This window comes from Spermophilus citellus, assembly GCF_964194105.1.
Source record: "Spermophilus citellus genome assembly, chromosome: 2".
In the NCBI taxonomy this organism is placed as follows: Eukaryota; Metazoa; Chordata; class Mammalia; order Rodentia; family Sciuridae; genus Spermophilus; species Spermophilus citellus.
This window is the reverse complement of record NC_138183.1, coordinates 162,126,399-162,152,201: the sequence shown is the minus strand read 5'-3', so window position 1 is coordinate 162,152,201 and position 25,803 is coordinate 162,126,399. Positions and strand designations below refer to the sequence as shown.

The window sequence follows — 25,803 nt, the reverse complement described above, 5'->3', positions numbered from 1 at the left end:
TTTTAGTTATTGGCGGACACAACATCTTTGTTGTCGAACCCAGGCCGCACGCACACCAGGCGAGCGCGCTACCCCTTGAGCCACATCCCCAGCCCACAACCCAACCTTGTCCAGGCTCAGGCTAAGGCCGTTCCCAGCTCCCGGCCCCGCCCCGCCCTTGGCCGCCAGTCCCAGGCTGCTATTGGAGGAAATGAGGTCGGGGGCGGTGCCTGCCCCAGGGAGCGGGGTCTACCGTTCGCAGAGAGTGACGCTGGTCCGCGGTCTGTCTTTGCCCTTGAAAGCTTTCCTGGCTCTCTTCTGACCATGACTGTATTGGCGGCAATTCTGCACGGCAGCGTCCGTAGGCGCAGCCCTCTGCTTCGGAGGCTGATGCAGGTGAGGTAGGCGCGTCCTTCGGGTAGTCCTAGGCCCCACCGTGCCCAGACCCAGGATTCAGGGAGCCAGTTCTCCGCCTCATAAGGTTCCTGCTTGTAAAGGTTCCTTCCGGCGGCTCCCGCGGGCGGGGTGCAGCCTTAAGAGTACGTCCGGAGGGAGCTAGTCAAGGGGCGTGTTGCCCCCAAAGCCATAGAAGGGCACCGACGACGCGCTGCCTTGCCCAGGATCTCCGCGTGATTGCTGTGACTGTACTAATGTGCTAACCAGCGAGTGTGGATTTGTGCTGGCAGGAAGGCCCCGCGTTGGCTCCCACGGAGCCTGACGTGTAGACTGCGGACAGATGAGCCTCTTTGCAGGAGAATCGTGTGTGAGCATTATGGTCCATAGAGAGGTTTTCTTTTCTTTTTCTCACAAAATATAAAATCATTGGTCTTACAATTACATTGGCATTGTGATATTAAAAAGATGTTCCAGCTGGGAGCGGTGGTGCACGCCCTTAATCCGGGGGCTGAGGAAGGAGCACCGCGAGTGTTAAGCCAGCCTCAGCAAAAAGTGAGGCGCTAAGCAACTCATTGAGATCTTGTCTCTAAATAAAATACAAAATAGGGCTGGGATGTGGCTCAGTGGTCCAGTGCCCTTGAGTTCAATCCCTGATACAAAAAAAAAAAAAAAAAAAAAAAAAAAATCCTACCCAGGAGCCCCTTAAACAATGACTACTCATATAATACAGGAAATAAATTTTTTATTTGATATGTTAAGGGTATACTAAGGGCATACAGAGGGGTGGGTGTCTTCTCTGGCTGTTTTGTGTAGGGAACTCAGTAGCAGACCCTTGAAAGAACTTATTTTGCATATGTTCAAACAAGAGAGCCTGCACCCCAGAGTTACTGCCTGGTAATGCCTAAGGAATAGGTAAAGAAGTTAAGGGGGTGGGCAGTGAAGGTTGTTTTCTGGTTTGTTTGGGGTAGTAAGCTTTGAAATCCACTTCCAAGTCAAGTGGGTACCATTGATATTTTTGTTTTTGTTATAACTGGAGGTCATGAAGAATTAGCATGTGGAGAAAACTAGTATCTATCTGGACAAAAGAGTATGTGCCTTGAACTAGAGTCCTGGTAATAAGAGCTGAAAACGAGCAGCATTATGCAAGAGATTGTGAAAGAATAATGTAGGACTTGCTAATTATGGGACAATGATAGGGAGCCAAGGGAAAAGGAAGAATCTAAAATTAATCCTGGGTGAAGTATGGCACCCACCTGTAGGCCCAGACACTCTGGAGACTGAGGCAGAAGGATTATTTGAGGCCAGGAGTTCCAGACCAATCTGTGCAACTTGTTGAAAATCTGTCTTTTTAAAAAAAATAAGGAACAAGGTGTGGTGGTTAAGGCTTGAAATCCCAGTGACTTGGGAGGCTGAGGCAGGAGGATCACAAATTGAAAGCCAGCCTCAGCCACTTAACCAGGCCCTGTCTTAAAATAAAAAAGGCCTGGGATGTGACTTAGTGGTTAACTGCCTCTGGATTCAATCCCTTATACCAAAAAAAAAAAAAAAAAAAAAAAAAAAAAGAATTAAAAAAAAATGAAGCTAAGACAGTCTAGAGATGCATACCTGTGGTCCCATCTATGCAGGAGGCGGAAGCAGAAGGATTGCTTGAGCCAAATAGTTCCAGGATGGCCTGGGCAACATAGAGCCTGTATCTTTAAAAAAAAAAGAAAGAAAAACCTAAAGGCTATAGAGCATAAGGAATGTGGTTTTCTTTCATTCTTTCTTTTTCTTTTGGTTCTGGGAATTGAACCCAGGTCCTTCCACAAGCTAAGGAGGTGTTTCACTGCTAAGCTACACCCCCTAGCCTACATTCTTTTTATTGTACTCTCATAATCATTTATATTGAATGTTTCTCAAGTTAAGTAATCATTTACTTAACTTTGGAAATATGTTTTAATAGGATTTTCAGTTTTCTGTGCCATTTTGTGGAATGGAATTTGACCTCTCAACCATTACATTGGCTCTTTCATCTTTGCCTTCAAATAAACATTTTCCCTTATGATCAGCAAATATTTATGGACTTTATTGAAGTTTGTTGCCTTTCTACTTCTAATCACTTTTCTCTCTGGTCAAGGAATTGTCTATCCATTACTTCCCATTTATTTTATATATGTTTCTCTTTAACCTTCTGCGTTAAATTTCTGTACCACTCAACTGAAAAATAGCAGTGCTATTGTTTTTTTTTTCTGTGTGTGTTTTATATTTGCCTTCTTGATCTTTTACTATATATAACCTATTGGTCACCATCTTTTTCCTTTTTTTTGGTACAAAGAGTGAACCCACAGGTGCTTAACTATTGAGCTACATTGCCAGCCCTTTTTATTTTTTTATTTTGAGGCTAAGTTGCTTAGGACCTCACTAGATTACCAAGGCTAGCCTTGAACTTGTGATCCTCTTGCCTCATTCCCCAGGCACTGGGATTACAGGCATGTGCCAGTGTGTCTGGCCTTGGTCACCATCTTCTGAAACTCCTTGTTCTGCACTTACAGTTTTATTCTGGTTCCCTTCTCTCCTGTTCTTTCTGTTTTTTTTGGTACTGGGGATTGAACCCAGGATCTCACACATCTAAGGCAAGTGCTCTGCCACTAAGCTACATCCATAGCCCTTTTAATTTTATTATTACTATTATCATTATTTAATATACAGTATCCACCCATGGCTTTGTGCATGCTAGACAAGTGTTCTACAATGAGCTGCGTTCTCAGCCTCTATTGTACATTGACCTACCTTCCCAGATCTATTCTCCTGCTTTTTAAAAATTTTTTTTCAGTTGCTGGACTTTTATTTTATTCATTTATTTATGTGCAGTGCTGATAATTGAACCCAGTGCCTCACACGTGAGGCAGGCACTCTACCACTGAGCCACAATTCTAGCCTCGTTTACTTCCACATTCATTTCTCTCCCCTCCCCTATTTTGTCTATATTTCTGTGGGTTGACCCTTGCAGGTCATTTCAAATACTCCAGTTTCTACCCACTACCTCTTGATTCCTTGGATTTGGGGCCTCCTCTGCATTTTTCTTCTCTTGGTCCTAATATAACAGGAGTGCTTGTGCTTTTTTTTTTTGTATTGCTCGTCTTCTGTTCTCAGCTCTTTTAATCATCTGTGTATTTCATTCCCTGAGCTAAATTCTGTTTCACATAGAATTGTTTCTGTTTTCGTGGCTGCATTCATTGTTTTTGCTCCCTTCCTATTCCATTTTACTCTATGCATTCCATAGCTTCAGTCCTTAAGGCTTTATTTTTATACAGTTGGAAGCAATAGTCAGAATGTTATAGTAATCAAGCAAGTGGTGATAGTTATGTGTTAATACACACAGACAGAAATGGAGAGGTTCAAGAGAATTTGTTTCCCTTAATGACTGATCCTAACTCCAGGGACAGTTAGGGTCTAGATCATGCTGGGCCTTGTAGGATAAGGTTAAAAGTTTTGATATCATTTTAAGAGCAATAGAAAATCACCAAATGACTTTTTTTTTCTTTTTAAAAATTTTTTACATCTTTTTTTTAAGAGAGAGAGGAGAGAGAGGAGAGAGAGAGAATTTTTTAATATTTATTTTTTAGTTATTGGTGGACACAACATCTTTGTTTGTATGTGGTGCTGAGGATTGAACCCGGGCTGCACGCATGCCAGGCGAGCGCGCTACCGCTTGAGCCACATCCCCAGCCCGACTTTTTTTTTTCTTTAACATGACTAATCAGCAGGCTTTTCTTTATTCAGTATTTAGCAGAGTCAATTAGTAGAACCCTGATGTGGCTCATTTTCAGGGCAGAAAATGGCTCATCATCAAAGGATTTTAAGCAGGGGAATGTTGTGATCTGATTTACATATTTAAAACTTGATAGACTAGTCAGGGGAAGCAGGAATAAGTAGAATGATGCTCACAGAAGCGAGAGACGGTGGCTTGGACTTGGGGCAGTAGAGGAAACTGAAGCAGAGTGGAAGAGTTTAGGTATGTTTTGAACACAGAATTGACAGTATTTGTAATAGAGTGTCTGAGTTTTAGGAGTCATGATAAAGGAAAAGATGAAGGATGATTCTGGCTTGAGCAACTGAGGTAGGGATTACTGGATTCCTAAGGGTAGAAAGTGAGAGAGATAACTTGGTATTAAATTGAAGGTATCAGATTGGCACCTGGATATGAGTCTGGTGGTCTATTAAGAGGACAGGACTAGAGATAGAAATTTGGAAGTCAGATGGGCACTCTTGCACACACCTGTAAGCTGTGGCAGAAAGATTGCAAGTTCAAAGCCATCCTGCACCACTTAGTGAGGCCCTAAGAAACTTAGGGGGACCCTATCTCAAAATAAAAGGGTCTGGAGATGTGGCTCAGTAGTTAAGCACCCCTGGTACCAAAAAGGAAGAAGAAGAAAAGAAGGAGAAGGAGGAGGAGGAGGAGGAGGAGGAGGAGGAAGTACGGGGAAGGACGGGGAAGGACGAGGAAGGACGAGGAAGAAAAGAAATATGGAGGTCATCAGAACATAATGCTACCTAAAATAAGATGACTTGATATGATTATCTAAGAAGACAGGGCAGTTAGAAAACAAAAAGGGCTTGGAACAAAGTCCTTGGGGCACTGGAGCACTTAAGAGGACAGAAGGGGAAGGTGAGATGGTAAAGGCAGTGATAAAAATATAACTAATTAAGCCAGGTGTGGTGGTGCATGCCTGTTTCCAGCAACTTGGGAGGTCAAGGCGGGAGCATCACAAGTTCAAGCTAGCCTCAGCAACTTAGTGAAGCCCTAAGCAATATGGCAAGACCCTGTCTCAAAATAAAAAGCAAAAAAAAAAAAAAAAAAGGGCTGGGGATGTGACTCAGCAGTAAAGTGCCACTAGGTTTAATGCCTGGTACCAAAAAAAAAAAAAAAACAAAAAATATATATGTGCGTGTGTGTATGTGTATGGCGATTATATATCACCTCTTTACATTCTCAAAACAACTCGTGGAGAGTATTTGAGAAAACAAAGGTAAAATGAGCCCAAATAACTCACACAAAAGTACTCAGCTAGATGCCCAGGCTCTTAACCACTCTGCATTTTGTAAAGAAGAAAGCTCAGTCAGATGTTGCTGGGAGGTTGAAATAATCATAGTAAAATGTGTATTTTTATTTTTGATTTACTTTATAGGTATCTATTTTTTATTAATCATAAATATGTATTTGTGCCAGTATATGTACCTAATTCCATAAAAAATTGTATTGATGGCTTTTCTTCTATTTGCTATGGTGAAGCACCCAGAATGGTGAGGAGAGCTTGTTTGTGTACACTAATTTCTGTATTTTACATATGTACATATTAATGGTTATATGTGTACTTACATATGTTTCCTACAAATACCTTTGTGTTCACGTGTAGGTAGATATTTATCCAGTAGGGTTGTTTTTGTGGGGAGGTTATGTTGTTCTCAGCCTAGCCTTGATGACCTTAGAGTCAGCTCTAAACTTTCTAAAGCTGCTGGTCCAAAGTCTGTGAAGTATTTGACTTTGCTATACTGACATTGTTGACCTTGAGCTGGGGATGTAGCTCAGCTCAGTGGAGGAGCACTTGCCCAATATATATGAGGCCGTGAGTTCAATCCCCCTTGCTGACTGGGTTAAACAGTAAACAGAGGTGTTAACAAATCTTTCTTGTAAAAGGGAGCTAAGAAATCAGGTGAAAGTTTACTGTATATGTGGATCAAGGGATATTTGTTTTTACATTGTTTTTAGTTGGAAGGAATCAGCCCATTTGCATGCTTTATGGAATCAAGGTAAAAGGAAAAATGGTGTAGAAAAGGAAAGGACACTGAGGCTGAAGCAGGAGGATCACAAGTTCAAGGCCAGTCTCTCAGCAATTTATTGAGGCCCTAAGCAACTTGGTGAGACCCTGTCTCAAAAAATAAGAAATAAAAAAGGCTGGGGATGTTTCTTAGTGGTTAAGAGTCCCTGTGTTCAATCCGTGGTACAAACCAACCAACCAACCCCCAAACCAAAAAACAGACAAAAAACCGAACCACCAACTTGAAAGAAAAGTGGCTTAATGAATAAGAAACAATATTCTACTCACACCAGCAAAGGTTGTTTTAGAGTACACACTCTATCATTAAGTTATCCCTCAGCCTAGAAAGGACATTTTTGAAGAGATATAATAGGCCAACTCTTAGATGTCAAAGAATATGAAATCAGGTGTGGCTGGTCTTGCCAGAACCTAAAGTAGAAGATATCTAACCAAAGAAACTTTTGTAGTGTGCCATGCTTTCCTTTTCTCTGATTATGAATGTTCAATTTGCACTGTGCTCTACATCTACTTTTACATGGCATTTGCCATTTGCAGTGCTCACTAGCTCCAGTCCCTTGTGACTAATCACTTTATGGATCCACCATCATCTAGCTAACCCAGAGTCTGAGGGTGCCAGTGAGGGGCCATACAATTCATTCTTAGTCCTGTGAGCTCTTGCCAGAGATAGCTAAGGGAGTTACCTTATAGAGTCTTAGTGTCCCCTGCTTCTGGATCGCTTTGAGAAAGGAGTATGGTTGGAGAGGCAATGAAATGACTGGCATATTTACTACATATAGGAACTTTTTATCAAAGTTAGATCACAGATAATAAACTAGTATCCCTTAGATAAGTAGGTTATATATAAGCAGTAGCTCAAAGTCTATGATATGTGAAGGGTAGGCTTGTTTTTGCACAGCTGATACTGGCAAGTACCTCTGTTGAGCGATGCTCTTAGGCCTTACCTACTTGAGCATAGACATGTCTGCTGCCTGGGGAGAGTAGTGCATACTGTCACTTGAGTTAACGTGTAAAGCTCCGTAGAGTGAAACAAACCTTTCTAATCTCATGACAAACTTTATGAAGTACAAATTTAGGGTCTGGGAATGGAGCTCAGTGGTAGAGTACTTGCATGTGCAAGGCCCAAGCTTTGATCCCCAGCACTGCAAACAAACAACAATCAAATATTATAGACTGAGATAACAGATGTTTTATTTATTTCAGGATCTCAAACAGTTTAATAACAGGAAGTAGCATGTATTAACATGAAATTTAAATACAATAAACCCCAGGATTTGAAGGTCACTGCCAGTACCAAAGAATCTTTCTCCCCTGAACCCTGGGGATAACTTGCTTATTATTATGTTATTCTGGTAGTTCTTACCAAATTCTGTCCAAGGAATATGTACAGGTAATGTTGATGTTTCTTCCCCAGAAGACTATAATGCTGCTTGAGTGTAAGTGCCATATTTTACAGATCTCAAAATCACCATAATGCCTTCATAAGGTAAGTGATCCCAAAATGTCTGTTAAGCAGGTGAAGGATCAAATAGTTCTATGCAGGTCAGTCGTCTATTGCTGACACACAAAGACCCTCTTTGTAATGAAGGATACATTGAATATTTGTAATGATGACATTTTAAGACAAAATTATTTCTTATAGCAAAGTTGTTTACATCAAGTTTCCAAATAAAAGTGGGGAAATTCTGTTCTCCCACTGCCTAGAAGAACATGCTATCCTGTCTTTAAGATGCCATGTATGTGTACATATTCTCATCCAAACACTTTATGAAAACCGATTTGGGGAGATACCTTGAGATATGTGGCTATTCCTGTTCATAATTCATACTTGCCAAATCTACTTTTTGTCTGTTCTGTGTTTGAAAAAATTGAAAAAAAAAGTTTTAATTTTGCATCCAGTCAGGACAAAGCATGTTTAATGTGTGAAAAGTTAAATTCTGGGGTCACTTGAAAGTTTACATATTTGTTGATTTGCTTATTACTCTGTGAAATATTATTGCCCATTTTAACTGCCAACTATAAGATTATTCTAAAAATAAGCTGTCATTTTTGAAGATTTGTTATGCTTCCGACTTCACATGGAAGAAAATTTTATTCTTTGTTCTTTGTCCTGTACATAGTCCAATTTCAGTTAGTTAGGTCTCTGAACTCTGTCATATATTTTCAGGAGTTTTCTTGTTGGAATTTGTTCCTAAGAACAATGTAGAAAGAATTTAGATCATACTTTTTTTTTTTTTTGTCGTGGGATAGAACCCAGGACCTCACACATGCTAAACATCCATTCTAGCCCTGGGATACACCTAACCCTTTTTTACTTTTTCAATTAAAGAATTTATCTGCTGGGCGAAGGGGTTTACGCCTAATAATCCGAGCAGCTCAGTAGGCTGAGGCAGGAGGATCGTGAGTTCAAAGCCAGCCTCAGCTACTTAGCAAGACCCTGCTTCTAAATAAAAAATTGAAAAAAGGGCTGGGGATGTGGCTCATTGAAAAAGAACCCCTGGTTCAATCCCTGTACAAAAACAATTTATCTAGTATTATAGACCATGTTTGTCTCATATAAATTGGAGGCATTTGCTGGAAGTAGATAGGGAAAGATAGCAAGTTTTACTTAGAAAATATTTCTTTAAGCAATGAAAATATTTTCTTGTGGAATTCTAAGATTACATAATTTAAAACAGATTTGACTCAGGACTGCATTTCAGATTTGACTCAACTGTGTTTTTGAAAGATTGTACTTAAAAAAGACTTAGAAGTTTTAAGGTGATAAACTCATCAGAAGTTAAAACATGTATTTCCAGTGAACAGCTAATCAGCATAGTAGCATTTATATGCAGAATGTAGAAAACTGTGAAATAAAATCATAATGAGGTAGAAAGAAATAACTCGTATCATTGTGAATTATAAAATTATGTAGATTAATTTTATATAACAAATATTTATATTACAGGAAATAAGATACATGGAGCGAAATTATGTATCAAAACCAACTTTGAATGTAAGTATGAATTGTGCCTTAAAATTTCAAGAATTTAAAGGAAATATAGTCAATTAAAATGCATATATTTATAACTTGAGTATATTTGAAGGTCAACACAGGATTCTGCAGTAGTTAGAATAGCCAGCTATTCAAATATTAAACTCCTAGATTATGATAAAAAATTTCAGTCTGTAATTCTTGGTATTTTTCCATAATCTACAAAACAAATTTTCCCTTGAAAATAAAGTATCCCTGAGAATAAAGGCTTCCTTTATTCTCAGGGATACTCATTGAATTGTACTTGGCACAATGTAGAGGCCACATGGAAGATTCATAAGAGAGAGTCTGGATCAGCTGGGGATTGGACAAGGGCGAAAGTTCATCACCTAGTTAGCATTTTCTGAGGGGCTCTCTGTTTGATATGGTTCCTAATGTGACTTAGTATCTTTTTATCTAGGAGTGTAATAACAGATTGAGGAAGACAAGTGTGAGGAGAGAGTTGTTACAGTGGGGTTTTATAGAATTTAAGAGAGCTTTTTAGATACTTTTTCTTTTCTTCTTCTTCTTCTTCTTTTTTTTTTTTTTTTTTTTTGTGTGGTGTTGGGGATTGAACCCAGGGCCTTGTGCATGCGAGGCAAGCACTTTTTCTTATTATTAAAAAATTAGAGGCTGGGTTTGTAGTTCAGTGATGGGGCACTTTGCTGGCACATGTGGGGCACTGGGTTCAATCTTCAGCACTACATAAACATAAGTAAAATAAAGGTATTATGATCATCTACAAAAAATAAAAAAAATTTAAAAAATTACAGCTTGCCTTGTGTTGGCACATGCCTGTAATCCCAGCAATTTGGGAACCTGAGGCAGGAGCATTGCAATTTCCAGGCCAATCTAGGCAATTTAATAAGACCCTGTCTCAAAAAATAAAAAGGGCTGGTGATGTATCTCAATGGTTAAGCACCCCAGAGTTCAATCCCCCATACCATAATAAACAAACAAATAAATAAATGACAATCTGGCTCTGTTAGGTGGTGTTGCCCCATCCTAGTCCAGAGTTTTCTTTAGTAAGGGTGCTTTTCGGCTAGGATTATTATTATAGTTAACACAGGTAAAGTGAAGATATCTTAAAGTTTTTACTGAGGAGTAGAATCTAAACTTAAGCTTCTGCCCTCAAACCTCCTGGAGAGAACTGGGAAGAATCTTTATGTCCATTTTAGAGTTTGTGTTAGGTTTTCTATTAGGTCTTAAATCATACAGTGTTAGCATCAAAGTATAGTTTTACAGCTGTTCAAATATTGAAGTTATCTTAATCTTTGGTGATTAATTGCTTATTCACAAAAATAGTCTGTTTCTTAGATCATATTTAATTATTTAGTTTAATGAAAGGTGGTTTAGGTAAAAAGACCTCCAGTAGTTTTTTGCCATCTTCTGTCTTTCCAGGAAGTGGTTATAGTAAGTGCTACAAGAACACCCATCGGATCCTTCCTAGGCAGCCTTTCCTCACTGCCAGCCACTAAACTTGGTTCCATTGCAATTCAGGGAGCCATCGAAAAGGCAGGTCAGTAGTTGCTTTTCTTTTTGTGGTGTGGGGGAAGAATGATTCAGTGGAACACACATTTATTTTGCACTTACTACATACATAGCTGTAAGAAATGCAATAATGCCTACATTTCTGAATTCCCTTATACTATGGAGTTAGGAATGAAAATAAAAACTGATAATAAAAAGGAACCATTCCCACTGTGTGATGTCATGAACCTTATTAAGTAATCACTAATTATTAAACTGAATAAAATATGAAGTGTATTTTTGGTGTTTTTATAAAAGGGATTCCAAAAGAAGTAGTGAAAGAAGCATACATGGGTAACGTTCTACAAGGAGGTGAAGGACAAGCCCCTACGAGGCAAGCAGTATTGGGTGCAGGTATCAGTAATATATTTTTGCTTTTATACTTAAAATATTCAGAATGTCAAAATGGAGGTCACTTCATCTTAAGTGCATAATATTTATAGACATTTATGGTATGAGAAATTTTGCACGTTGTATTAACATGCTCTATTACTTTTAATTCTATAATTGTATTTGAAAAGTGAGTATCTCTGTTTTTTCTTAAATATTACTTATTTTGGTTTTAGGTCTGCCTGTATCTACTCCATGTACCACTGTAAACAAGGTCTGTGCTTCAGGAATGAAAGCCATCATGATGGCCTCTCAAAATCTTATGTGTGGACATCAGGTAAGAATCATCTATTTTTTTTTTTTTTTTTTTGTGGGGGTGGGTACTAGGGAATGAACTCAGGTACTCAAGTACTGAGCTACATCCCCAGCACTATTTTTTGTTTTATTTAGAGACAGGGTCTCCCTGAGTTGCTTGGGCCTCACTAAGTAGTTGAGGCTGGCTTTGAACTCTCGATCCTCCTACCTCAGCCTCCCAAACTACTGGGATTATAGGCATGCCACCGCACCTGGCAAGAATCGTCTTTTTTAATCTATTAATTAAAATAACATTGTTCTAAAAGACACTAAAAATCTAAACACATTTATGCTTTAGAAATGAAATTCCAGTTGTAGAGTATTGCCCAGTATGTATGAGGGCCTAGGTTTGATCCCTAGTACCATAAAAACAAAACAGAGATTTTTTATTATGAGTAAAGTTGATATGGTGTCTCGAACACTCAGGAAGGAGTGTGTGGATTTGCAACTCCACTGACATACAGGTCAAAATGATAGCTTAAGTGTTTGTTAATAACAAACAGTTTTCAGCCACGGCATCTTAGACTGGGAATGACTTTTTTTTTTTAATATTTATTTTTTTTAGTTGTAGTTGGACCCAATACCTTCATTTTATTTATTTATTTTTATGTGGTGCTGAGGATCGAACCCAGGGCTGCATATGTGCGAGGCGAGTACTCTACCGCTGAGCTACAACCCCAGCCCTGGGAATGACTTTTAAGAGGCTTAGAGATTCTAAATGATTTAACCTTTTTTTTTTTTTTTTTTTTTTTTTGTAGTGCTAGTGATTGAACCCAAGGTATTGGGCATCCTATGCAAACTCTTGTGCAATTGATGTTTTTTTTTTTTTTAATTTTTAAAATCAATTCTAGCCCTTATTCTGACAAATACAAAGATCAAGGGGCTGACTTGGGAACCAGTCACTGAGTCCAGGATTGTTGACTAACTTGTAGTTTCCTATAGTGCCTGAATTCACTGGTTAAATTTGTAGGCTTTCCATTTGCTTTGTTCATCCAGATATTGTCTTTATCTCATTAAACAGAAGCTAGGCTGCTAAGCAAATAAATGCTATGATGTTAGGAGTCTAGATTTAGACACACAGAATTTTTATCAGATTCAAGCCTTCATTTTTCAGATAACCAGTGTGAGCCTGAGATCCACAAATACAAAGTTACAGGGCTGGAGAAAGAAAATGGTATTCCTACCTAGCGTATTCTAGCCTACCAAGGTATAACACAACCAGGGCAAACATCAGTTGTGAAATCTGAAAATTATTTTCTCACATATACAAGAACCATAATTGTGTGTGCCCTTTGTTGTGTTAAACATGTTTTGCTTTGTTTCCAATTAGAAAGCAAGCCAAAGAGAAGGGGGAAAAAGATGGAGTGATATCTGAACTATTGTACTAGATACTTCCTTATGAAAGATAGACACACACAAAACCACCTCAGATGGCATAAATTGAAGAATAACTCTTCTTTTTTCTCACCCCTGACCTCTGAGTATCATCAGTTTGTTTATTCTGCTGCTGGTCAGAATAACTGTGGACAAGTTGCTTAACCTCTTTTTGGCCCACTTAATGTCTTAGAGATGTGTTAGCACATGCAATGTATGCTTTTTTTTTTTTTTTAGTTACACATGAGAGTAGAATCCATTTTGATAAAATTATTCATGCATGGAATTTATCTTATTCTGATTAGGGACCCAGCCTTGTGGATGTTCATGATGGTGGAGACTCACTGTGGGGGGTATTCATATGTATACTTAGAAAAGTTATGTCAGATTCTTTTCACTGTCTCCCCACCACCCTTATTGTGAATTAGCTTCCACATATCAGAGAAAACATACATCCTTTGATTTTTTGAGGTGGCTTGTTTCACTTAGCATAACAACAGAATTTCTTTATCCATTTATCTGTTGATGGGCATGCAGGTTGGTGCCATAGCTGTTATTGCAAATTGTGCAACTATAAACACTGATGTGGCTGTGTCACTTTGGTATGCTGATTTTAAATCCTCTGGACATATATTGAGGAGTAGGATAACTGGGTCAAATTCTATTGAACTGAATAACTATAGTATGTTCTATGGCTCAGTATTACTGAGTGGACATTTAGGTTGTCTCCAGTTCTTTACTGTTTGAAATAATGCCTTAGGATACAAATACATCTGTGAACTTTTGTTTTCTTTGTTATTGCGGTTAGAACCTTCTAGACAAAGGCAAGCATACAACAACTAAGCTACATCCCCAATTTTTTAAAATTTTGAGATCTTGTTAAGTTTCCCAGGCTGGCCTTGAACTTGTGATCCTCCAGCCTCAGCCTGGAATTCAGGTGTTCACCACTGTGCCCAGATATATTTGTGTACTTACTTTTAACACCACTGATACAGTACAGGTTAGTGGTTATAAGTGCAAAATCTGGAGCTTGACTAACTTTAAATCCTAGTTCTGTCCCTTATTAGCTGAGCATCTATTCTGACAGCAGTAGAGATGAGTGGTGACTAAAGATTTAAAAAATTTCTTCATGTGCAAATGTTAGAAAAATGTTGAGTCAGAGGATTTTAGTATTTTGATAATTTCAAAGGCTCTACAAAAAAGTTAATCCAGTTATAATTTCTAAAAGTTGTGTGAGCCTGTTTGCCTACATCCTTGTCAAAATAATGGATGAAAAATGATCATGAAATTGTTTAGATGCTCCAAATCGGTTTCAAGTACAATCTTGATTTATTGTGGTTCTCTAGCAAATACTATTTGTATTATACTGAAATACCCTGCCACATACTTAAAGGTACACTGTTGAAAAATCCAAACTATAAAACCCATTACCTGACATTATTACATCAACCTTTATTTTTTAATTTTTTTAGATGTTGATGGATCTTTATTTTATTATTTATATGCATTGCTGAGAGTCGAATCCAGTGCCTCACACATGCTAGGCAAGCACTCTACCACTGAGCCACAACCCCAGCCTCTATATATCAACATTTTTGAAAACCAAGTTTTGGGTTATATAATGTTGATGAAATCATCTTATAGTGTACTGTTTATAAGTACATAAATGTCCATGCATAATTTTATAGTGATAGTTACTGGAAGAACAAAGACTCTTAAAAAGCTAGACAGATTCCTTTTCATTCCAGCTGCCTCTTTATGTTGGTTAATACCAAGTCTTAAGAGATACTGTGGTCAAATTCATCACAACAGCCCGTAGCAGATGATGAAAATGTGATAATCTTCTAACTTATTTTTGGTGCTTTTTCATTAATTTCATTTCTGGGAGTGAGCTATGGTAGGTCTTATACTTCAACCCATCAGCCATCACCATCACCTTGTCTTTTTTTTTAAAATGTCTTTTGAGTTGTAGACAGTTTCAACCTTTATTTTATTTATGTATTTTTATGTGGTGCTGAGGATTGAACCCAGTGCCTCACACATGCTAGGCAAATGCTCTAACAACTGAGCTACAACCCCAGCCCTTATCTAGGTCTTTTCTGTAACTGTAACCTAGGAAGAGGTGGTTGGCTCAGACCATAGAAAGGGAATGACAGCTGGTCCAGGTAGCAGAAGACTTAGGGCGGCTCACCAGTCAGACAGGTGGTACTGGATGAATTCCATGCAGGTCTTCCATTGCTTCTTGGTCTTGGAATAGGAATAATACTGCTTGGATAAATTGGTAAAAATACAATAGAGAAACTGTTCCAGAAGGTATAGAGGGAAAATGTAAGTGGCCGGTTTCAAGGAAATGCATGCATTTTACATATTGCTGGATTGGTCAGCAAGTTGAGGTGTGTGTGTATGAGCATAGTATCTGTGGAAAGCTTTAATTAGTTCTGTGGACTTCATGTGTAGGTTCAGACAGTGGACTGGCAAGGAAGGGAGAATATATATTGGTACTGAGAGTTATTTAAAACGCGAAGTGATCAGATATGAATTCTAGCCAGAATGACTCAGGTAAGAGTAGATGATGCCTTGGTGCACAGAAAGGCTGCATGTTAGAAGATCAAGTGGAAACTTATTACACCTCTACCAGAAGAGTTGATTTGAGTGAAGGAAGTAGGATTATTTCCACAAACTGAGGTGGTTTCTAATCTTTTAGAAGACATTAAATTTTTAGCAGTGTCAATGAAATGGTCAGAAGGTAAGAATTTCATAAGATGATCTGTACATGAAAGATATTTTAGCATTTTTGTTTTTAAATTTTATATTTTTGTGGTACCAGTGATTAAACCCAAAGGTGCTTAACTACTGAACCACATCCCCAGCCCTTTTATATTTATTTTGAGTCAGGGTCTGGCTAAGTTGCTGAGGCTGGCTTTGAACTTGCAGTCCTCTTGCCTCAGCCTCCTGAACCACTGGGATTACAAGTGTGCATCACTGCACCTGCAGTGGAATTCTTATTAATGTCTGATTCTAATCTTATATTTAAAACCATTTGTTTTTTATCAGGATCAAGTGATTAAGGGTATTCAAGGCCAGGTGTGGTGGCACATACTTGTAATTCCAGAGAATTGAGAAGCTGAGGCAGCAGGATTGTAATTGAGGCCAGCCTCAGCAATTAGCAAGGCCCTAAGCAACTTAGTGAAATGCTGACCCAAAATAAAAAAGGCTAAGCATATGGTTCCATGATAAAGCACCTCTGGGTTCAATCCACAGTACCAAAAAAAAAAAAAAAACCAAAAAAAAAAAGGCACTTACTATGTAACAAATGGTTAATAAACCCATGTTAAATACTCATCTGTTGATGGATGTATAAAGAGTATATTTAACTCATAGACTTGTAACACTGTGAAGTGACATTGTTTTGTGTTGCTGAGCAGGATGTGATGGTGGCAGGTGGGATGGAGAGCATGTCCAATGTTCCATATGTAATGAACAGAGGAGCAACACCATACGGTGGGGTAAAGCTTGAAGATTTGATTGTAAAAGATGGGCTGACTGATGTCTACAATAAAATTCATATGGTAAATACTGCTTTTTAAATAAGGAATACCATTTAATATATAGTATCTAATTTTTTCTTATGTATTTAAAAAACTGAATTAAAAGATGGGTACTGTAAATACTGATTTTTTTTTTTTTTAGCCATTTGTTTTAGGACAATATTTTTCTATACCCATTGTATCAACATGGCTCAGTTTTTATATTGCCTCACACTTGTATAGGGCATTTTCCTCCAAAAAAGCAACTTCTCGGTCAATATGAAGTATTTGAAGATAATGCATCTGTGAAAAGTTATCTAGTACGGAAGTATATTTTAAGAAACTAAATTTACTGGTAATCACTGTTATCTAGTTAGGTAAAGTTAACAGATATTTTCTAACTTACACAAACTTAATTCGTTTTTTAAAATTGCACATTTATCAGGGTAACTGTGCTGAGAATACTGCAAAGAAGCTGAATATTGCACGTGATGAACAGGATACTTATGCTATTAACTCTTACACCAGAAGTAAAGCTGCATGGGAAGTTGGAAAATTTGGAAATGAAGTTATTCCTGTCACAATTACAGTAAAAGGTAGAGGGATAATGCTCCAAAGTAGATTAATTTTTAAACTTTTGTTTTCCTTTTACATTATGCTGGATTTATGTTTACATTTTAAATTAGTATTATCATCCTTTAAATTTAGGTATACCAATACTTCTGGTTAAAGGGAGGGGCTTCCACTTTAGATATAACATATGTCAACACAATTTAATGTCAGATTTCAATCTAATGATAAGATCCCCTAAGCATTGTTTGTGGTACTGGGGATCAAATCCAGGACTATATACATGCTAGACACTACCACTGAATTACAACCCCAGCCCGAGACTATTTTTAATTTGAGAAATGTATTTACTAGAACTCTTTCTTGTGTGACAACATATTAGTTGATGTTTAAAAGAAAGGAGGGGATTTATATTAGATGACTACTAGGTGTGGGGGTACTTCCTAGAAGATGAATGACAGCAACCAGTCTGCTCTGGGAGCTTCAGGGATTGCAACTAGACATTTGTACTATAAAATAAAACAAAGAAAACCCCCAGACATTCAGTACTTTTAGGACCTACTTCTTGCTTCTTATTTTGGCATGCTCTATTCTTTCAGGCTTTCTGAAGGTGCTGCCTCCATCTCTAGTATCACATCTGTAGGGCTCTCAAAGTAGAAAAAGACCCTTTCTCCAACTCCAGGAAAACAAACCCATGGTACAGACTCATTAACTTATTTTAGGTTACATATCTACTCCAGAAATAATTATTGTGTTCTGGATAATACCAGAGTTTGTCCTCTGTTGGCCAGGAATCTACCCCTGGAAGCAATAATCGTAGAAGGAAGCCGAGAAGATAATGGGATGTGGATGTATAGAAAATTTAAATTGCATGAAGCTACTTAATAAACTTCTCTTTATGGCACTAATATAATAGAGGTTATAATGCTCTAGATGAACATTTTCTCAGGCTGGTTTAAGACATGCAGGAATATAAAGGAAGTCTTGGACCACTAGGGACCTTATACAACAGTTTCTTGCTGAATGACTATTTGTTTTGAGTTTACTTAAAATATTTTTGTTTTAGGTAAACCAGATGTAGTTGTGAAAGAAGATGAAGAATATAAACGTGTGGATTTTAGTAAAGTTCCAAAGCTGAAGACAGTTTTCCAAAAAGAAAATGGTGAGTAAGAAATCAAACTAAGAATAAATAGAATTAATATACTATATTTATTCTTTAAGGATTATTAAAGAGTAATTCTAGAAGACATATAGATGTTAATCTTTTTTTTTTTTTTTTTGGGGGGGGTGCTTGGTATGGAATCCAAGGCCTTGCATATGCTAGGCAACTGTTCTACCACTGAACTACATCCCCAGACTGAATGTTAACATTTTTTAGTTTATCAGACTAAAGTAATAAAACAGTATTAATTCAAAGTATATTTTAAATTGCTTGTTAATATCTTTAATATATAAATCCTAGAGAAGACATTGTGCAACATGACTATAGAATTATTTTTCATAGTTCATCTTGAAAGTTAACTATGAACAGAAAGTCAGGTTTACAAGTGTCTGTAAACTCCTTAAGGACTGAAATAATAATAATATTGTTCATTAATATCATCAGTGCCTGGTATTAAGAGGTCCTTCGTAAGTAATTGTTGAATGTTGGTGCAAATATGATCTCAGTGTTTTAAATACCATTTTTTCTTAGTGGTGCTAGTAATCAAACCCAAGGCTTCATGTAAGCCTTGGGTTACATGAAGGGAAGCATTTTACTACTGAGCTATATCCCAACCCATTTTATTTTTTCAGACAGGGTTTTCCTAAGTTGCTGAGGCTATCCTTGAACTTTCTGTCCTCTTGCCTCAACCTGCCTAATGGCTGGGATTACAGGTGTGTGCCACCACACCAAGTTCCCAAATTGTTTTAAAAGTTTTTAAGGAAAGATCAAGGGGCCAAGGTTGTGGCGCAGTGGTAGAGTGCTTGCCTAGCACATGTGAGGCGCTGGGCTCAATCCTCAGCAGCACATAGACATAATACCTTTATTATATTTATTTTTATCTACAATACACACATGCACACGATCCATTCTGATGCTTTAAAGTTGGAATGTATACAGTTGTGATAACGATCTGAAATTAATTTTTCCTCTTTCCTGATTGAATTTCTGAGTTCCAAGTATCAAAGTATTCCCAGGGACACTTTACCACTGAATTACATTCCTAGTCCCCCCCCCCCCCGCCCCCGTTTTTTAAAAATAACGCCATTTTATTTATTTTTATGTGGTGCTGAGGATTGAACCTGCGGCCTTGCACTTGATAGGCGAGCGCTCTACCACTGAGCCACAATTGCAGCCCTCCCAGTCTTTTTTTTTTTTTTAGTTGTAGTTGGTACAATATCTTTATTCAATAGTTTTATATGGTGCTGAGGATCAAACCCAGTACCTCACACATGTAAGGCAAGTGCTCTACCACTGAGCTACAGTCTCAGCCCCCGCTCCCAGTTCTTTTTATTTTTCAATCTTGTGACAGGGTCTTGCTAAGTTGCTCAGGCTGGCCTTGAACTTGGTATCCTCTTGCTTCAGCCCCTGGTATTACAGGCATGTGCTTGACTGTTAACATTTTTTTTTTTTTAAAGAGCTTTTTTGACAGTAAAAACAAAACAAAAAAACCCAACATTTTTAGTTGTACATGGACACAAGTGCTCTACTACTGAGTTACAAATCCAGTCCTATTGACAGTTCACATATCATAGAATTCTTGTTCAGAATGTACAGTTCTGGGGTCAGGGATATAGTTCAGTGGTAGAGTGCCTGCCTAGTATGCACAAGGCTCTGGGTTTGATCCCTAGTACAGACAAAAAAAAAAAAAAAAAAAAAAAAAAAAAGAGCAGTTCTGTGGTCTTTAGTGTTCATTGACTTTTTAAGTGATTCTAGAAGAAAAGAACTAATGTTGACACTGATTTGGAAAATATATAGCAATATCTGCTAAATTTTGGATAAAGGAAGATGCTAGGTAGAAAAATATGAACTGGTTCCTATCTTTGAAGGGTTGTTGACCAGCATTTACCTAAGTTGGCTTTAAGAAGGCACTCTTTTATACTTAGCTTTGTATATGTTTCCTGAGGGTAGGGATAATCTCCAGCCATATTAGTAATCTCTTCAAACATTTAACAACTCAGAAATATTCCTGTATTGGTTAGATTGAATCAAATGAATTCAATGTGAAGGAATATTTTTACTTCATGCTCATGGTTGCTTTCAGGCACAGTAACAGCTGCCAATGCCAGCACACTGAATGATGGAGCAGCTGCTGTGGTTCTGATGACTGCAGATGCAGCCCAGAGACTCAATGTGAAACCACTGGCAAGAATAGCAGGTAGATGGTCTAACCTTATTTATTCCTAAAATTTCTCTTAAGTTCTTCATGAAATCAGGTTTCCCTGTTGGTGATACCCAGTAGTTACAAAGTAGTAATACAATTTAACTGATACATATTTCAGTTGAATATGAAACTCCTTTTAATAGTTTTGTTATAATTTGCTTTATATAAGAGTATACTTAAATAAAACCCTTTCCTATCCTGTAAAACAAGGAGAAAACCAGGTACATGTTTTACCTGGAGTGGCAGCCAGGTAGAATAAAAAACAATAGGGGATTAGAAGTCTAGAAATAAGAAATCTAGATGTTCTGGCACTTATTGTCTGTATGGCTATGGTTGAGTCCTCAATCTCTCTAGGCCCATCTTGAAAATCTGCCTTGGCTAGAGACATTACGTGCATGGCCCCAAGTGTTATCCCTCTTCTGAGGAGGGAAAATTGGCCTTGCTGTCTTCATTAGGACTTGAAAGATGTTACTTTGTTTACAAAATAATCTTGGAACTTCCTTAGTTTAGATCATGGTGTTTTTCTTTTGTGGTACTGGGATTGAACCCAGTATGTGCTCTATCACCAAGCTACATTCCAACTGCTAGATTATGCTTCACCCAAACCCCTAGGTTTTCTTAACCTCAGTATTAATGATACTTTTCACTAAGTTGTGGGGACTATTCTTTGTATTCTAGTCTGTTTAGCAGCATCCTTAGCTGTTTTTTTTTTTAAAGAGAGAGAGAGAGAGGAGAGAGAATGAGAGAGAGAATTTTTAATATTTATTTTTTAGTTCTCGGCGGACACAACATCTTTGTTGGTATGTGGTGCTGAGGATCGAACCCGGGCCGCACGCATGCCAGGAGAGCGCGCTACCACTTGAGCCACATCCCCAGCCCCATCCTTAGCTGTTGGGATAACATCCTACCTGTTGTGATAACCAGTGCCAATGTCCCTAGAGGCAAATTACCCCTAACTTACTCTCCATAAAAATCAGTGTCTTGGGGCTGGGGTTGTGGCTCAGCAGTAGAGCCTTTGCCTAGCATGTGCGAGGCGCTAGGTTCGATCCTCAGCACCACATAAAAATAAAAAAAATCAACGTCTAACATGAATGGAATAACATTATAGTGTAGAATACTAGAAAAAGAATATATTTACATATATTATGGGGGTTAAAAAGGCTTTGGGTGATGTGACCAAGATTTTAACAATCTTCCCCCTCCCCATTAATAGCATTTGCTGACGCTGCTGTAGACCCTATTGATTTTCCAGTTGCACCTGCATATGCTGTACCTAAGGTGAGAAAAAAAAGTAAGGGTCTGTACTTCATTATGCCAGCTTCTGGTTTGCTCATACGAAGATCACAGTTTTTAGACTTTAAAATGTTAATCATTTGCAGGGCTAGTGGCTCAGTGTTAGAGAGTGCTTGCCTAGCATGTGTGATGCACTGGGTTCAATCCTCAGCACCATATAAAAATAAATAAAATAATTGTGTCCAAATACAACTAAAAATATTTTTTTAAAATTTTTATTTAAAAAGATGTTCATCATTTGCAAAAGCAGAGAGCATGGTTTCAAATCTTTCCACTTCTGAAAACAATAAAGATAACAAAACAAAAAAATCCAGAGTAACACACAATCTACATCTTCAGCAGAATACATAAAAACTACTTGTAAGTATAATGCTGAATGCACATACCTGGTATAGTAACCACAAATGGGGAAGCTGTGGCAAAGAAAAGGGAATGCTAATGGTCCTGGAATTAGAATTCAAAGCAAACAGTCACTCCCAAAAGGAGGTGTCTTCATCCTGAAAGGAAACTACTGGTATCAGGACTAAAAGAATAAAACTAGATACAAAAAACATATTTCAAATTGTACATGCTATCAAAGCAGAAATCACCAAGCCCCTGTGGAAAAGTACTAAGGGGCCATAAGCAAACAACGAGTTCTGAGAACTATTAGGGATTCAGAGATCTCAGAAGCCTCCAACAAATATTCCCTTCCTAGAGGGACTCACCTTGAAAGTGCACTTCTGAGAACAGCACCCAGAAAAAAAAAAAAAAAAAAAAGGAAGCAGAGCTGGGCATGGTGACACATACCTGTAACTCCAGTGGTCAGGAGGCCAAGGCAGGAGGATCACAAATTTGAGGCCAGCCTCAGCAACTTAGCAAGACCCTGTCTCTAAATTAAAAAAAAAAAAAAAAAAAAAAAAAAAAAAAAAAAAAAAAAAGCAGCAAGGAAGTAGAAATTAGAAGGAGTAAGAATAGAAAAGGATCTGAAACAGTAGTAGATAGGAGAATGATGAGTCTGACCAGAAGTGGCAGATCTTAGAAGGGAAGATTACAACTTCTGAAAGCGAATACATCAGATTAAAAAGCATAATGATACATTTCTTAACAAGAGGATAATCACCAGCAGAAAAATGCCTTCCTACATGCTGAAGGATGAACATAGCAGGACATAGCCTGATGTAAGGCTTTACAAAACAAATACCTAGGTCTCATATAACCCCACAACAAACTGCAGGGGATACAAGGAAAAATAAACATGACATAGTAATACAAAGTATTATGCTTCACTTGACAGACCAAGAATATATAATGAGTAAGATAGATTTTAAGACTATATAAACATTTTTTTTATTAATAAAAAATGAATAAACCTTTTTAAGCATTTGTGGGATGTTGAAGAAAATAAAATTTTCTCTGTGTCCCCAAAGTAGACATAAGATAATGCAAACAAGATTCTTTGATTTTAATGCACTTAGATGAAAAAATTAAAAAATTCAAAAATAAAAGGATTCTTTCAAAATTAAAAATCTTCATATTTAAATAACTTACATCAAAGGAAAATAAGAACCAAAATTATAAAATCTCAAGAAAACAATGAAAATAAGTTTTCACTGCTAATTATTTGAACATCTTTCTCTTAAAAATTTTTAGGTTCTTAAAGATGCAGGACTGAAAAAAGAAGACATTACAATGTGGGAAGTAAATGAAGCCTTTAGTCTGGTTGTACTAGCAAACATTAAAATGCTGGAGATTGATCCCCAAAAAGTGAATATCAATGGAGGAGCTGTTTCTTTGGGACATCCTATTGGGTAAGTAAAATATTAAAACTTTACCCAGGTTAATATCTGGCTGTACAAACTTCAGCTACTTCATAATTCCTATTGCTGTTGGTTGAACAATTTTCCTCCTAATCCATCCTTCATAAGACAAACACCATTCCTGAGAGAGTATCCAACAGTGAAAACAGATCAGTAACAACAGATATGACACAAGAGTATTTCATGCTAAAGAAGAAACTAAAGATGAATGTCTATATTCAGGCTTTTAGAGGAGATGACACCCTTTTTGTAACAAATCTCCTAAATTTAAGAAAAGTAATGAATTCAGCTATAAGTAGTAGCTAATAAGGTTTTTGAATAGAAACATTTTTTGGTTAGTCATAAACTCTGTTCTTCATTAAAGAACCAAATGATTTTTTAATCCTAGGATGTCTGGAGCCAGGATTGTTGTTCATTTGGCTCATGCCTTGAAGCAAGGAGAATATGGTCTTGCCAGTATCTGCAATGGAGGAGGAGGTGCTTCTGCCATGCTGATTCAGAAGTTGTAGACATCCTCTGCTGTTAAAGCAGACACCCTGTGTCACCGGAAAGCCTGCTGAAATTAGTGCAACTCCGTTGGGTCAGCTTATACTGAAAATATGCTATTTCATTTTTTATTCTTTTCTATTTTATTTTTTTTCTAGGAAATACGAAACATAATCACATCCCGAAAACTTTTGAAATAATAAATAATACCACTTTAATTGTGGTAATCTTAAAAAAAGTCATCACATTTTTATATTATTATCTCTAGTATCTGAAGTGTATAATTGCTAGGGATTTATATAAGTTGCTAGAAGCCTCCACTTAGGTCAACTGAATGTTATTTGTAGATAATTTAAATTTAGCAAACTTCAAAGTGAGAGCTGACTATTCTGGGCAAACCTACAGATAATAGCATGCACAGTAGTACTAAAAACAAGAGAGAAGCCCGCTTGCTCAAGTCTAGAGTTGGGGCAGATTTTTATAATCAGCATTCAGGGCTGGGGATACATTTTTCGGCTGACGCGTCTTTGTATGTGGTGCCAAGGATCGCCGCACACATGCCAGGCGAGCGGGATACCGCTTGAGCCACACCCCCCGCCCCATAATGCATGTTCTTAAGCAAGATAGATCATAGCATGAGTATCATGAATTGCATTTTACCTGGAGGGGAAACAAAACAAAACAAACATCGTAGGCATGCCCTAAGCACCTTGACTATAAGGAGAAATTCCCATTCAGTGGGGAAGGAGAGTTCAGCAAAGGTCTCTGTAGACAAATATCTGTTAGCAAATTATTCTTGTGAATTCTTATTTTTGAAGGGACAAAAAGATGTTATATGGGGAAAAACTATTCTTAAGATACAAACTATCATATATTAAGAATAATAACATTTGCTGAAAATCAAGCTAATAAACTTTTTCATATTAAAAAAAGATTCAGAGGAAGAACATTTTAAAATCATCTATAGAGTAATCACAATTAACTCTTTAATTTTTCTATATGTAGATGGAGAGAATTGCTTTTATTTTTATGTAGTTCTAAGGACTGAACCCAGTGCCTCACACACACTAGGCAAGTGCTCTGCCACTTGGCTACAGCCCCAGTGCCACAATTAACTTTTGAGGCTCTTTATGTGTTAAGATTTTATTTCTGCTAATTCCTTTAATCCTCACAAAAAACTATAAGGTAGGTACTGTTATCCTTGCCCACAAATGCAGGGATGGGGTGGCTAAATAAATTCCAAGGCCAAACAGCTTGGAAAGTACAGAGCAAGGGTTCAAATCCAATTTTGTCTGGCTCCAAAGCCCATATCTTGCCATGTTTTATTTAAATCACCTTTCAATATACTCAATAAGTATTTGCCTGAACTTAGAAAAACTTATAATAAAACCAGAAAAGCAGAACACACAACTGCATCCACTGGGAAAAACTGGAGAGGAAGAGAGAAAAAATATAGAGCCAATAAGTAAATGTTGTTTCTTAAAATAAATGGGATGCTGATGCAATAATTGAACATAATAGAAAACAAACAGAACAAACTTATGGGTATGTTTCATCTGCAAAACTATTTAGTGGATAATCATACTATGAATTTGAAGAAAACATAAAAAAGAAATTCTTCAAAATGTATGGAAAAGCTGGTCACATGCCTGTGTGTGGCACATGCCCGAGACACAAGGATTCCAAGTTTGAGGTCCACCTATCTTAAAAAATAAAAAGGGCTGGGATGTAGGTCAGTGGTAGAGTGCCCCTAGGCTCAGTCCCCAATACTGAGAAAAGGAAAATAAAGTAGAAAAACAGCCTTCTTATTTCTCTTATGTTAAATGCCATGAGGCAAATTACTATCACCTACACTGTTATTTTGCGGGGGAAGTGCTGAGAGTCAAACTTAGGGCTTATGCATGCTAAGCATGTACTCTACCACTAAGCCACACCCCCAGTCTATATGTATGTGTCTAATGGAATGAAGTG

The 25,803-nt window shown here is 37.6% G+C and overlaps 1 protein-coding gene across 1 annotated transcript; it reads left to right on the top strand.

Moving 5' to 3' along the window:
- The first annotated feature begins 203 nt into the window (after nucleotides 1-203).
- Nucleotides 204-23,994, top strand: ACAT1 (acetyl-CoA acetyltransferase 1). Its single transcript, XM_081278500.1, has 12 exons — nucleotides 204-375; nucleotides 9,139-9,186; nucleotides 10,606-10,723; nucleotides 10,993-11,088; nucleotides 11,301-11,401; nucleotides 16,218-16,361; nucleotides 16,765-16,915; nucleotides 17,956-18,051; nucleotides 20,135-20,248; nucleotides 21,468-21,532; nucleotides 23,180-23,337; nucleotides 23,735-23,994. Exons 1-12 carry the CDS (start codon nucleotides 304-306, stop codon nucleotides 23,853-23,855), a joined length of 1,284 nt encoding a protein of 427 aa, XP_081134626.1. The 5' UTR covers nucleotides 204-303; the 3' UTR covers nucleotides 23,856-23,994.
- The last annotated feature ends 1,809 nt before the right edge of the window (nucleotides 23,995-25,803 follow it).